Source organism: Phyllobates terribilis, unplaced genomic scaffold (assembly GCF_046119375.1).
Source record: "Phyllobates terribilis strain yellow unplaced genomic scaffold, ASM4611937v1 Scaffold_3__8_contigs__length_932513732, whole genome shotgun sequence".
In the NCBI taxonomy this organism is placed as follows: Eukaryota; Metazoa; Chordata; class Amphibia; order Anura; family Dendrobatidae; genus Phyllobates; species Phyllobates terribilis.
In genome coordinates, this window is record NW_027362763.1 from 814,648,894 (window position 1) to 814,662,552 (window position 13,659).

General features: G+C 42.3%; 1 protein-coding gene across 2 annotated transcripts in view; it reads left to right on the forward strand.

Annotated features, from left to right (window-relative positions):
- TFB1M (transcription factor B1, mitochondrial) overlaps window positions 1–13,659 on the forward strand; it is a 213,471-nt gene that overhangs the window by 20,787 nt on the left and 179,025 nt on the right. For both annotated transcript variants that reach the window (XM_073672427.1, XM_073672429.1), the window contains exon 3: window positions 7,603–7,754. In XM_073672427.1, coding sequence (XP_073528528.1) covers window positions 7,603–7,754 — 152 coding nt within the window. The remainder of the gene's footprint in view (window positions 1–7,602; window positions 7,755–13,659) is intronic.

The window sequence follows — 13,659 nt, forward strand, 5'->3', positions numbered from 1 at the left end:
GTCACATCCCCTCAATATAATGCCCCATGCAGGATGTGACCTCTCCCCCATATAATGCCCCATGCAGGATGTCACCTCTCCCCCATATAATGTCCCATGCAGGATGTCACATCCCCCCTATATAATACCCCATGTAGGATGTCACCTTTCCCCCCATATAATGCCCCATGTAGGATGTCACATCCCCCCTATATAATACCCCATGTAGGATGTCACCTCTCCCCCCATATAATGCCCCATGTAGGATGTCACATCCCCTCAATATAATGCCCCATGCAGGATGTGACCTCTCCCCCATATAATGCCCCATGCAGGATGTGACCTCTCCCCCCATATAATGCCCCATGCAGGATGTGACCTCTCCCCCCATATAATGCCCCATGTAGGATGTCACCTCTCCCCCATATAATGCCCCATGCAGGATGTCACCTCTCCCCCCATATAATGCCCCATGCAGGATGTCACCTCTCCCCCCCCATATAATGCCCCATGTAGGATGTCACCTCTCCCCCCCCATATAATGCCCCATGCAGGAAGTCATATCCCCTGTTTATCCATCCCCCCATAGTGCCCCATGCAGGTCCCCTATGGCCCCATACAAAAAAAAAAAATCCAATACTCACCTCCCTTCTCAGCTGCTTCTCTGGACTCCAGCGTAGCCCGCATGTTGACACTGTGCGCTGTGACCAGTCAGGAGAGAGCGCGGTGTAAAGACGTCACCGCGCCCTCTGACCTGAGACGTCACAGAGCATCAGCGGAAGGCACGGGAAGGGGTAAGTATGACGCCGGTGCCGGGGTCCTGATCGAGCGGGGGGAGGGACGGGAGGAGAGGGGAGAGGAGGGGAGGGGTAAGTATGACGCCGGGTGACGGGGTCCTGATCGAGCGGGGGGAGGGACGGGAGGAGAGGGGAGGGGAGGGGTAAGTATGACGCCGGGTGACGGGGTCCTGATCGAGCAGGGGGAGGGACGGGACGGGAGGAGAGGAGAGGGGAGAGGAGAGGAGGGGAGGGGTAAGTATGACGCCGGGTGCCGGGCTCCTGATCGAGTGGGGGGAGGGACGGGAGGAGAGGAGAGGGGAGAGGAGAGGAGGGGAGGGGCGTCACACTTGTCCTTGGGAGATAAGCGGCCGTAGCTGGTGATCTCCCGACGATAGCCGCATGTAGGTCAGCGGCGCCTGCGGTCGGGGGACTTATGCTGCGAGTAGCCAGCTGCATCTCCCGGCTGCATCGCCGCTGACCTCCGTGCCGCACATGAGCCACTAACGGCCGTCATGTTTTTCAGAAATGCCGCATCGCTGATTGGCCGCGGCCGGACCAATCAGCGACCCGGGATTTCCAGGACAGACAGACAGACAGACGCGATAAGACAATTATATAGTAGATACTAACAGGTGTACTGGTCCATGTTTTTGGTTTTCCTTCAGTTTCTTACACTCATTACATTTGGGGGTGTGCCCTCCCACTTTTTCCATTTTGGACTGTGCACCTTTATCTACTCGGCTTTCCACAGGCAGGTGTAACACACAGTCAAGTCCTTCTTGGCCTCCCATCTACTTTGGGGCACAAACCGAGGTGAGTTACTAGAGTTAGGGACCATCCTGATTGGATAAGTTTTTTTTTTAAATGTTAACTAAGTACCCAATGTTTTTACATGTGTTATTATTTACTTACTGTAGGGTTTCTATCCATTGTTTTTATTCTATGTCATTTTGAAATTGTATTATGTTGTATTTTCTGCACAGTGAAAATATGCAACATCAAAAGTTCACCAAATACTCATCGTGGGAACTTAACTTTACAGTTTTAAAAACTTTAAAACATACAATACACCAATTGTACACTCTTAGTATCTATGTACTATCCATAATTTTTGAATGATCCATAAAATTTTATTGGTGATATTGATCTATGACTCAGATCAGGAGCAGACATGTCTCAGTGCACAACAAAAAAACACAAAGATGTAAACCGCAACATTGACTATAATGTGTAAATGTTTTATCTTTAGACCCAAAAAAAAAATAACTTGTGGATGAGACCGTCAAAAATTATAACGTGCAGTCAGGTTTGTAAAATATTCTTCATTGGCGAGCTGCATGTGCAGTATGTATATTGTACTCCTATGACTAATGTAAAAATGCGCTATATAGAGCTGCTCTTAAAGAGAACCTGACAGCTGATACATTCAACTTCTAACTGCCCGCTGCAAGTGTCTCTCCCTATATGCCTGTATAAGGAGAGAACTGTCACTTGCCTGTCCGACTGGTCTCCTGTCCTGTGCCTCTCGCTCTGAAACGCTGCAGTGTTTCCGACTCAAACATATCTGGCTGAGGTGGATTGAGTAGTAGACACAATTCATGGAAAGATAGTAGTATGTTCACCCAATGGGGAATATATATACAAAATCTATATATACCAATAATGTAAACTACCATAGTACGGACTAAGTCAAGGCTAAATTGTCAAATAACATGAGAAAGCACAAGAACAAACGACGATACATAAGCCTCTAAGTTTTATGCAGGTATATCAAAGTTTATTTGGGAATAATGACAAGCACAAAAAGGGGGTAAAGTGCAAGTGCAACCGGTAAAACCTACGACACGCAGCTCCACGTGGCAACACTTAAATTAATGAATGTACATATATAATTACATCATTCATATCTAATGTGCAAGGTCCTGAAAGATGGTACCATGAGTAAGATTGCAACAGATAACATCTCAGTATAACTATATATTTTACCAACTAGGTACTGTCTGTATTTTGGCTGTGGCACCAAATTAACCATAGATTATAAACGTAGAAAATATGGTTTACAATATAGTACCCTTACTTGTTTAATTAATGAATTATTCATTCAACTTAATACATCTGAAGTCATGTGTCGAACATGTAAGGTCCTCAAAGCGCCCTGTGTATACATACCAGGGGGGTCACAGGCTGACAACAGAGGACGAACAGATGGATGCAAGGGCATATATTGAGGAGTTGCACACGTGGAGCGAAAGTCCCGACGCGCGTTTCGGTCTCCCTTTGTCAGTGGGCATTAAGGAATGACCGATGCATCTATATACGTAGGCGCCAAGAGACGCCGAGGACCGGAAATGACGCATGCGTAACCATAGGAACCGAGACGCTGGCCAGCATCCACGTCACATGACATCTGGCGACAGGGTTGACGAGCACTGACGTCGGGCGCCACTGGAGACACAGAAAGCTGGCAGGCACCAAGGAGCGCATAGCACGCATGCGTGCCTGGTCAGAAATGTCACTGAACATTGAATACATGATAGAGACTTGCAACCAAAGTAAATTTACCCTGCATCATTCATACAATTATATATTGGATGCAGAAACCACAAAGGTAGGTGAAAAGGGGGGAAGAAAGAGGAAAAGCCAAGCAGCTCTGAATAGTTACAGCATGGATTTGTGACTCTACACTTGAAACACCAACAGATCCCAATATCAATAGAGATAGTCAAACTTGGACATGTTTATATATATGTATCTCTCCATCTGTAAAAGGGGTGGGTATACAAGGACTTAAAGCAGACATGATCAAGATAGACCCCATTCACATGAGTAGAAAGATATAAATTAGGACGATATACTACAGTATATAACAACCAAAAAAATGGTATATTGAGTTGGTATATTATACTCCACACAACATCTATACAAATCAAGGCATGATCAGAATATATCTATATTCACATAAATAGAATGATATATTAAAACAGTATATTATACTCCACACACATTTGTACAGATGTATATGATAATGGCACACATCATAAAATTTACATATTTAAATATGCACCTAATACAAATTTTAAATCTTTCATACAGATGTGATTGTAGATGTTCACAGAACAGTTGGGATGGTTCCTGATACAGATGCAGGGAAGAAGATGTGACCAGGAAGAAAAGGAAGAAGAAAAGAGGGTCCTAAACAACATAGAGGGAAAAATATATTAAAAACGAATAAAAAATAGATTAAAATCAAGGTTCAACCGTAAGGACTGGCAACGACGGAAATATAGGAGTTACACGTATACATATATGTATATGAGTAAAAATGGTGGATGATCAGAGGAAGGGTACATAGCTTATATTTTCGTTTAATCCATTGGGATGTAAGGTATTTAGAGTCCAGATCCAATGGGACTCCAATTGGGCCAATTTTTGTTCAATCTTACCTCACTGTATATTGGGTATGATGGAATCAATCCCCCTAATTTTGAAGAGCGAGGCATCACACTTGTGATGGGTCTTGAAGTGACGTGGTATAGTTTTCAAAGTAGACGTGTCCGTGTGGTCGGCAGCAGCAATAATCCCCAAAATATGTTCGCTGATCCGTATCTTAAATTGACGGGTAGTCATGCCTACATAGATAAGTCCACACGGACATGTAGCGAAATATATCACATTTTTAGTTGTACACGTAATGGATCTATTAATTTTGTAGGTTTTAGATCCATCTGATTTAAAAAATGTGTTGCTACATTTACCATCTGCTCCACTGATGCTGACTTTGAAAGGCAGGCCCAAGAACTTAAAGAGAGATTCTTTGCTCGTGGCTATAACCGCCCCATGATAAAGAGGGCATATAACAGGGCAAGATTTACCTCTCAGCATAGTCTAGTATATGTCAGTAGAGCAATAAGAGGTGACAATGAGCAAGTTAGATTTGTCACTAACTTTCACTCGCAATTCCCTCATATGAGAGACATATTGTCTCGATCATGGCACATTTTGAAGGCTGATCCTGTTATTTCGAGATACATCCCTGATAGGGCTTCTATTACCATCAGACGCTCCAAGAATCTTCGTGATTACTTGGTGCGTTCACACTATGAGGGCTCTGTGGGTACTACCTTTTTGGATGGGCAGGCAAGGAGATGTGGATGTGTTCCGTGTGGTCGGTGTGTAGCATGCCCCAATGTTGAACGTAGTAACACATTTTTTAAATCAGATGGATCTAAAACCTACAAAATTAATAGATCCATTACGTGTACAACTAAAAATGTGATATATTTCGCTACATGTCCGTGTGGACTTATCTATGTAGGCATGACTACCCGTCAATTTAAGATACGGATCAGCGAACATATTTTGGGGATTATTGCTGCTGCCGACCACACGGACACGTCTACTTTGAAAACTATACCACGTCACTTCAAAGACCCATCACAAGTGTGATGCCTCGCTCTTCAAAATTAGGGGGATTGATTCCATCATACCCAATATACAGGGAGGTAAGGTTGGACAAAAATTGGCCCAATTGGAGTCCCGTTGGATCTGGACTCTAAATACCTTACATCCCAATGGATTAAACGAAAATATAAGCTATGTACCCTTCCTCTGATCATCCACCATTTTTACTCATATACATATATGTATACGTGTAACTCCTATATTTCCGTCGTTGCCAGTCCTTACGGTTGAACCTTGATTTTAATCTATTTTTTATTCGTTTTTAATATATTTTTCCCTCTATGTTGTTTAGGACCCTCTCTTCTTCTTCCTTTTCTTCCTGGTCACATCTTCTTCCCTGCATCTGTATCAGGAACCATCCCAACTGTTCTGTGAACATCTACAATCACATCTGTATGAAAGATTTAAAATTTGTATTAGGTGCATATTTAAATATGTAAATTTTATGATGTGTGCCATTATCATATACATCTGTACAAATGTGTGTGGAGTATGATATACTGTTTTAATATATCATTCTATTTATGTGAATATAGATATATTCTGATCATGCCTTGATTTGTATAGATGTTGTGTGGAGTATAATATACCAATTCAATATACCATTATTTTGGTGTGTTATATACTGTAGTATATCGTCCTAATTTATATCTTTCTACTCATGTGAATGGGGATCTATCTTGATCATGTCTGCTTTAAGTCCTTGTATACCCGCCCCTTTTACAGATGGAGAGATACATATATATAAACATGTCCAAGTTTGACTATCTCTATTGATATTGGGATCTGTTGGTGTTTCAAGTGTAGAGTCACACATCCATGCTGTAACTATTCAGTGCTGCTTGGCTTTTCCTCTTTCTTCCCCCCCTTTTCACCTACCTTTGTGGTTTCTGTATCCAATATATAATTGTATGAATGATGCAGGGTAAATTTACTTTGGTTGCAAGTCTCTATCATGTATTCAATGTTCAGTGACATTTCTGACCAGGCACGCATGCGTGCTATACGCCCCTTGGCGCCTGCCAGCTTTCTGTGTCTCCAGTGGCGCCCGACGTCAGTGCCCGTCAGCCCTGCCGCCGGATGTCATGTGACGTGGACGCCGGCCGGCGTCTCGGTTCCTATGGTTGCGCATGCGTCATTTCCGGTCCTCGGCGTCTCTTGGAACCTACATACAGTACAGACCAAAAGTTTGGACACACCTTCTCATTTAAAGATTTTTCTGTATTTTCATAACTTTGAAAATTGTACATTCACACTGAAGACATCAAAACTATGAATTAACACATGTGGAATTATATAGTTAACAAAAAAGTGTGAAACAACTGAAAATATGTCTTATATTCTATATCAAGAGAACGCCAAGAGTGTGCAAAGCAGTCATCAAAGCAAAAGGTGGCTACTTTGAAGAACCTAGAATATAAGACATATTTTCAGTTGTTTCACACTTTTTTGTTAACTATATAATTCCACATGTGTTAATTCATAGTTTTGATGCCTTCAGTGTGAATGTACAATTTTCATAGTCAGGAAAATACAGAAAAATCTTTAAATGAGAAGGTGTGTCCAAACTTTTGGTCTGTACTGTATACAGATGCATCTGTCATTCCTTAATGCCCCCTGACGAAAGGAGACCGAAACGCGCGTCGGGGCTTCCGCTCCACGTGTGCAACTCCTCAATATATGCCCTTGCATCCATCTGGTCGTCCTCTGTTGTCTGCCTGTGACCCCCTGGTATGTATACACAGGGCGCTTTGCGGACCTTACATGTTCGACACATGACTTCAGATGTTTAATTAATGAATTATTCATTCAACTTAATACAAGTAAGGGTACTATATTGTAAACCATATTTTCTACTTTTATAATCTATGGTTAATTTGGTGCCACAGCCAAAATACAGACAGTACCTAGTTGGTAAAATATATAGTTATACTGAGATGTTATCTGTTGCAATCTTACTCATGGTACCATCTTTCTGGACCTTGCACATTAGATATGAATGATGTAATTATATATGTACATTCATTAATTTTAGTGTTGCCACGTGGAGCTGCATGTCGTAGGTTTTACCGGTTGCACTTGCACTTTACCCCCTTTTTGTGCTAGTCATTATTCCCAAATAAACTTTGATGTACCTGCATAAAACTTAGAGGCTTATGTATCGTCGTTTGTTCCTGTGCTTTCTGAGGTGGATTGAGCTGCATGTAACACCTGTCAGGTTCTCTTTAAATTTTTCTTCTTTTCTGATAAATGTTGTATACTCAGACTTGTTTTTCGAGTAAAAGAGGTTTTTGTATTCTCTAGCTGGCATGATTTATTTAGTTTTTCTCACTATCTACATGTGTGAAAGTTACATTCTTTTATGAAAGTTCTTGTTTTTCAGATAAAATTGTACGGAAAGCTGGAAATTTAAAAAATGCTTATGTGTGTGAGGTTGGCCCTGGGCCAGGAGGTATCACAAGGGCTATACTAAATTCAGGTGCTGAAGAACTCCTGGTGGTTGAAAAGGATACTAGATTTATTCCTGGACTTAAGGTACATACATTATGACCAAGTCTACCTGTTACACTTAACATTCAAATGATCTGTGCTGTCTTTGTGAACGTGAGTACTAGAGAAAAGGGGATGTTCCCTTCTCTCAACCCCATTATTAGAAATGGTGAATCTTTCTCAATTGGTCCCTGTTTTTCTGTGCATTACATTACATCTGCCCATCCAAAAGTACACCATGGGCGGCATGTGGACTCATATTCTCCTTGTCTGCTTTCTTCATTTTTCACACTGTTTCAAAGTGTGCTGGTTCAGCTTTTGCGTTATGATTTACTGTAAGTCTTTCTGCAGTGACAAGAAAACCCATATGCAGTTGTGTTTCCATACATTTTACCCTTTGTATTGCATGGAAGTTATCAAGGCAGCCTCTCATCTGTCTGACCACAGCGTCATGAATAGATAATGGCATGGCCCTTAAAGGCGTTCTCCAACAATGTAATAAAATGGTCCTTGTCACATAATTAAAACAACAGCGTTTCATAGTCATGTGTCAGGACGGGCTGCAGTTTGAGGAAACAAAATTCCTCGGGTGTGTCTCAGTAGTTGTATTGGGAGCTCACATACTGGAGCTACCGGAGAAGGGCTGTGATAGGAGAAGAAATAAATTCTCTCAGCTGACTGTGTGAATGGAAGACTGGAGAAAAAATCCATTGTTATGTCAAGTCGAGGAGAAGATTTATTTCTCTGGTGGCACAGCTGTTTCCTTGGCTAACGGAGGTGTATGTGCTTGCGATACAGCTCCTTTGTCAGTTAAGAAGTAGGAGATAGACATTCTAGTAGACCGCACTGCTGTGAAAAAGGAGTAGTGGCACATGAGGTAATACTTCAAGTAGCTTTTATTTAGGCTATGTGCCCACGATGCAGAAATGAAGCAGAAAATTTCTGCAGCATTTCTGCATCTCCCTGGCAGAAAAAAACACATGCAGATCGTGCATGCGTTTTTCCTGCAGAATACATGCGGATCCACATGCGGATTCACATGCGTTTCCGCATGCAGATTGACAAGCACTTTCCAGGCGATAGCATCACTTGGAAAGTGCTTGACAACTAGGTCACACTGTATAAATCCATGCAAACAGCATGGATTTATACAGTGTGAACCGTAAAAATTAAAACAAATAAAGCTATACTCACCCCCGAGGCCCCGGCGTGGCTGCAGCGCTGCTTCCTGGCTGGTTCCCGGCTGCCGGCATATCGCGAGACAGAGCGGTGAAGGGCCTGCGGTCACATGACTGTGACTTCACCGCAGGTCCTCAAGCGATGCCGGCATTCAGAGAGAAGCCTTCGGACAGGTGAGTATAAACTTTATTTGTTATTTTATTCTTTTTTTACAGGTACAATGGTACCCAGGTCTGGATGAGAGTCTCCTCTCCTCCAGAACTGGGTACCATCCGCACATAGAGACGCATAGAAGCCGCTTGTAAAAATGTACAGTCGCACATTCTATGCGTCTCAATGCAAGTCAATGGCGGGAGTTCCGCTGCGCTTCCGCAAAATTAAATGACATGCTGCGGATTTTTGTACGCAGAATAAACGCTGCGGAAAAATCCGCAGCATGTGCATAGAACATGCGGAATCCCCTTGGGGACCATGGGGTGCGGATTACCTAGCGTTTAACAAGCGTTTCCGCTGCGGAAATTCCGCAGCATAAACGCTTGAAAAACGCTACGTGGGCACACAGCCTAACACTTTTCTGGTTCGTACCTTACCCTTTCAAACCTGAACTTCAACTGAGCCAGATATGTAGTTCAGTTTTGAGAAATGGTTCGGTACGAACCTGAAACACATTAATAAAAGCTACTTGAAGTATTACCTCATGTGGAAGTGCTGCTTTTTCACAGCAGCGTGGTAAACTAGAACGTTTATCTCCTACCTCTCCTCAATCTACATGTGCTTCTCACAAAATTAGAATATCATCAAAAACTTAATTTATTTCAGTTCAATCCAAAAAGTGAAACTCCTATATTATATATAGTCATTACAGAGTGATCTATTTCAAGTGTTTATTTCTGTTAATGTTGATGATTATGGCTTACAGCCAATGAAAACACAAAAGTCATTATCTCAGTAAATTAGAATACTTTATAACAACAGCTTGAAAAATGTTTTTAAAATCCGAAATGTTGGCCTACTGAAATGTATGTTCAGTAAATGCACTCAATACTTGGTCGGGGCTTCTTTTGCATCAATTACTGCATCAATGCGGCGTGGCATGGAGGCGATCAGCCTGTGGCACTGCTGAGGTGTTATGGAAGCCCAGGTTGCTTTGATAGCAGCCTTCAGCTCGTCTGCATTGTTGGGTCTGGTGTCTCTCATTGACAATGCCCCATAGATTCTCTATGGGGTTAAGGTCAGGCAAGTTTGCTGGCCAATCAAGCACAGTGATACTGTTGTTTTTAAACCAGGTATTGGTACTTTTGGCAGTGTGGACAGGCGCCAAGTCCTGCTGGAGAATGAAGTTTCCATCTCCAAAAAGCTTGTTAGCAGAGGGAAGCATGAAGTGCTCTAAAATTTCCTGTAGACTGCTGGGCTGACTTTGGTCTTCATAAAACACAGTGGACCTACACCAGCAGATGACATGGCTCCCCAAACCATCACTGATTGTAGAAACTTCCCACTAGACCTCCAGCAGCTTGGATTGTGGCCTCTCCACTCTTCCTCCAGACTCTAGGACCTTGATTTCCAAATGAAATGCAAAATTTACTTTCATCTGAAAACAACACCTTGGACCACTGAGCAACAGTCCAGGTCTTTTCTCCTTGGCCTAGGTAAGACGCTTCTGGGGTCTATTGGTCATGAGTGGCTTGACACAAGGAATGCGACACTTGTAGCCCATGTCCTGGATATGTCTGTGTGTGGTGGCTCTTGAAGCAATGACTCCAGCAGCAGTCCACTCCTTGTGAATCTCCCCCAAATTTTTGAATGGCCTTTTCTTAACAATCCTTTCCAGGTTGCGGTTATCCCGGTTGCTTGTGCACCTTTTCCTACCACACTTTTTCCTTCCACTAAACTTTCCGTTAATATGCTTGGATACAGCACTCTGTGAACAGCCAACTTCTTTAGCAATGACCTTTTGTGGCTTACCCTCCTTGTGGAGTGTGTCAATGACTGCCTTCTGGACATCTGTCAAGTCAGCAGTCTTGCCCTTGATTGTAGATTGTCTGAAACAGACTAAGGGACCTTTTTAGATATTTAGGAAGACTTTGCAGGTGTTTTTTGTTAATTATTCTATTGATTATTCTATTCCTGGTTGTGAATGGTGGAACCTCCGGCCATGAGCTGCTAATCGTCTATTTTCTAGATAAAAACATGTTTAAGCAAAACACCTCTATCCCTTTGTCTTTCCAAATATATATCTCGTACGTATCTGCTGGGTGGCAACTCTGTAGCCAAGGACATATGAAATACATCCTGGCTGCTAATTACTGTAACTCAGATCGGATCGACAGCAGTGATCCCGAGCTTATTTGGAAGCTAGGATTCTCAACGCTGCTGTGGTTACGGCTGGTCTAATTTTGAAGCGGAGACCCTAGACTTCATAATGAGCCCTAGTTCACTGTTGTAGTTGCTGAGATACAGCCTGTTAATGTGACCCCCTCCCAATAGTCTGAATTCAACCACTGAAGGAAGAAAGGTGTGGGAAGGTAAAATTCTGCAGGGATAGGATAGAGATATGATGTGTGATCTCCTGTCCTGCTGAAGAATATGTGTAAAAAAATGTTTAGCAAAAAGATCCTGTAAAAACACCATTAGCCATTTTTTAAAGCACCATTCCAATGTTGTTGTTTTTTTTTCAGCGCTGGAGTGGCCCTTTAAATGTAAGCCCCCTGCTGTCGTTCTTATACTCCTCTTCTGACGGCTTCACCTTTTACCGATGCCGCTCCAGACCCATAGTGCCATCTTTTGCCCGTAACCTTTGACTGGCCAGAAGTTACAGCACACATGCTCAGTGCAAGTCTATGAGAGTAAGAATAAGGCCCTCATAGACTTGTATTGAAAAGTGACCTCCGTGCAGCTTCATGAAACGCTGGAGCAGCTAGTAGGTCACTTTTCTCCGGAGACAGACTGGAGCGATGCTAGAAAATGATGGAGGTGGTGGCAGGTGAGTATCAGACAGGGGGGCAGAGGACTTACATTTAAAGCACCACTCCAGCGGTGCAATAAAGAAAAAAAACACACTGGAATGGTGCTTTAAGGCCTTTATTATTGGAGAAAAAACCCTGCCCTTATATTTATATCTTTGCTTCTGTAATGCCCTGAATTATAAAACAATCTTTTACTTAATTTTCCCGATGATCACTTTAAAAATTAGCCACAATTGCTAATTTTTGGACACTTTACCTCTAAAAAATGTAAAATAAAGAGATGACAGTCACATGCCCATAATTTATATACCTAAAATTTCAGTTCTTCCCACAAAAAAACAAAACAACCTATCTTCCACCCCTATTGCTGACAAAAAAAAAAAAAATGTCTCTCAGAGTATGGTTTAAAAAAAAAAAAAAAAAAAAAAAGTGTATTTTTGGGGGTAAGGGTAGAAGATTTTATTGTGAAAAAGTAATATAGTATAAATAAACAATACATATTTGGTATCACCATGTGCCTAATTAGTGGAACTATAAAATAAACACAATATTTATCCTGTAAAGCAGCAGTCTCAGGCTATGTGCCCACAATGCAGAAGTGAAGCAGATAATTTCTGCATAATTTCTGCATCTCCCTGGCAGAAAAAAACGCATGCGGATTGTACATGCGTTTTTCCTGCCAGGGACATGCGGATGTGAAGCGTTCTTCACTGGCATTTCCGCATGCGGATTGTACATGTAGATTGTACATGTGGATTGTACATGCGTTTTTCCTGCCAGGGACATGTGGAAGTGAAGCGTTCTTCACATGCATTTCCGCATGCGGGTTGTCAAGCACTTTCCAAGCGATTTTAGCATCATTTGGAAAGTGCTTGACAACTAGGTCACACTATATAAATCCATGCAACCGGCATGGATTTATATAGTGTGACTGTAAAGAATGTTTCAAAATAAAAAAATAAACCTATACTTACCTTCTGATGGCCCCCGGAGTCTTGCTGCGCTCCTTTCTGGCTGCCGGGACATTGCGTTGCCATGTACTGAAAGACCTGCCGTCACATGACTGTGAAGTCAGCGCAGGTCTTTCAGTCCTTCGCGATTTGCCGGCAAAGGAGAACAAGCACTGCGCGGGCCCCCAGAAGGTGAATATAATCTTTATTTTTTTATTTTATTCTTTTTTTCACAGGTACAATGGTACCTGGGTCTGGATGAGAATCTTCTCTCCTCCAGACCTGGGTACCATCCGCACATAGAAACGCATAATATCCGTGTGTACAAACGTACTGACACGGATTATATGCGTTTCAATGCAAGTCAATGGCGGCGATTACGCTGCATGTCCGAAAAATTAATGGACATGCTGCGGATTTTTGAGCGCAGCATAAACGCTGCGGAAAAATCCGCTGCATGGGCATTGACAGTGCGGCTTGTCATTGGGGACCATGGGGGGCGGATTAGCAAGCGTTTCCCAAGCGTTTACGCTGCGGAAATTCCGCAGCATAAACTCTTGAAAACGCATAGTGGGCACACAGCCTCAAACTCAGCCAGGTAAATGGGCCACATATAGAAAAAATTTGAATATGAAGGGCCGCGTTGTTTGCGGGAGAAGATTGTGTTTTCAGTGATTCATATAGAAAAATAATAGTCTCTTTAATCATCGTTTTTTTTTTTTAATTTTTGGCTTGTTTATCATATGGGTTATATTGAACGTCTTCTTTTTACTTCATTTTATTCTTTTTTACATAAAACAGCATTTTTAGTGGCCAAATATTTTTCCATTATTTTTTCATACTTTATTTTGAATA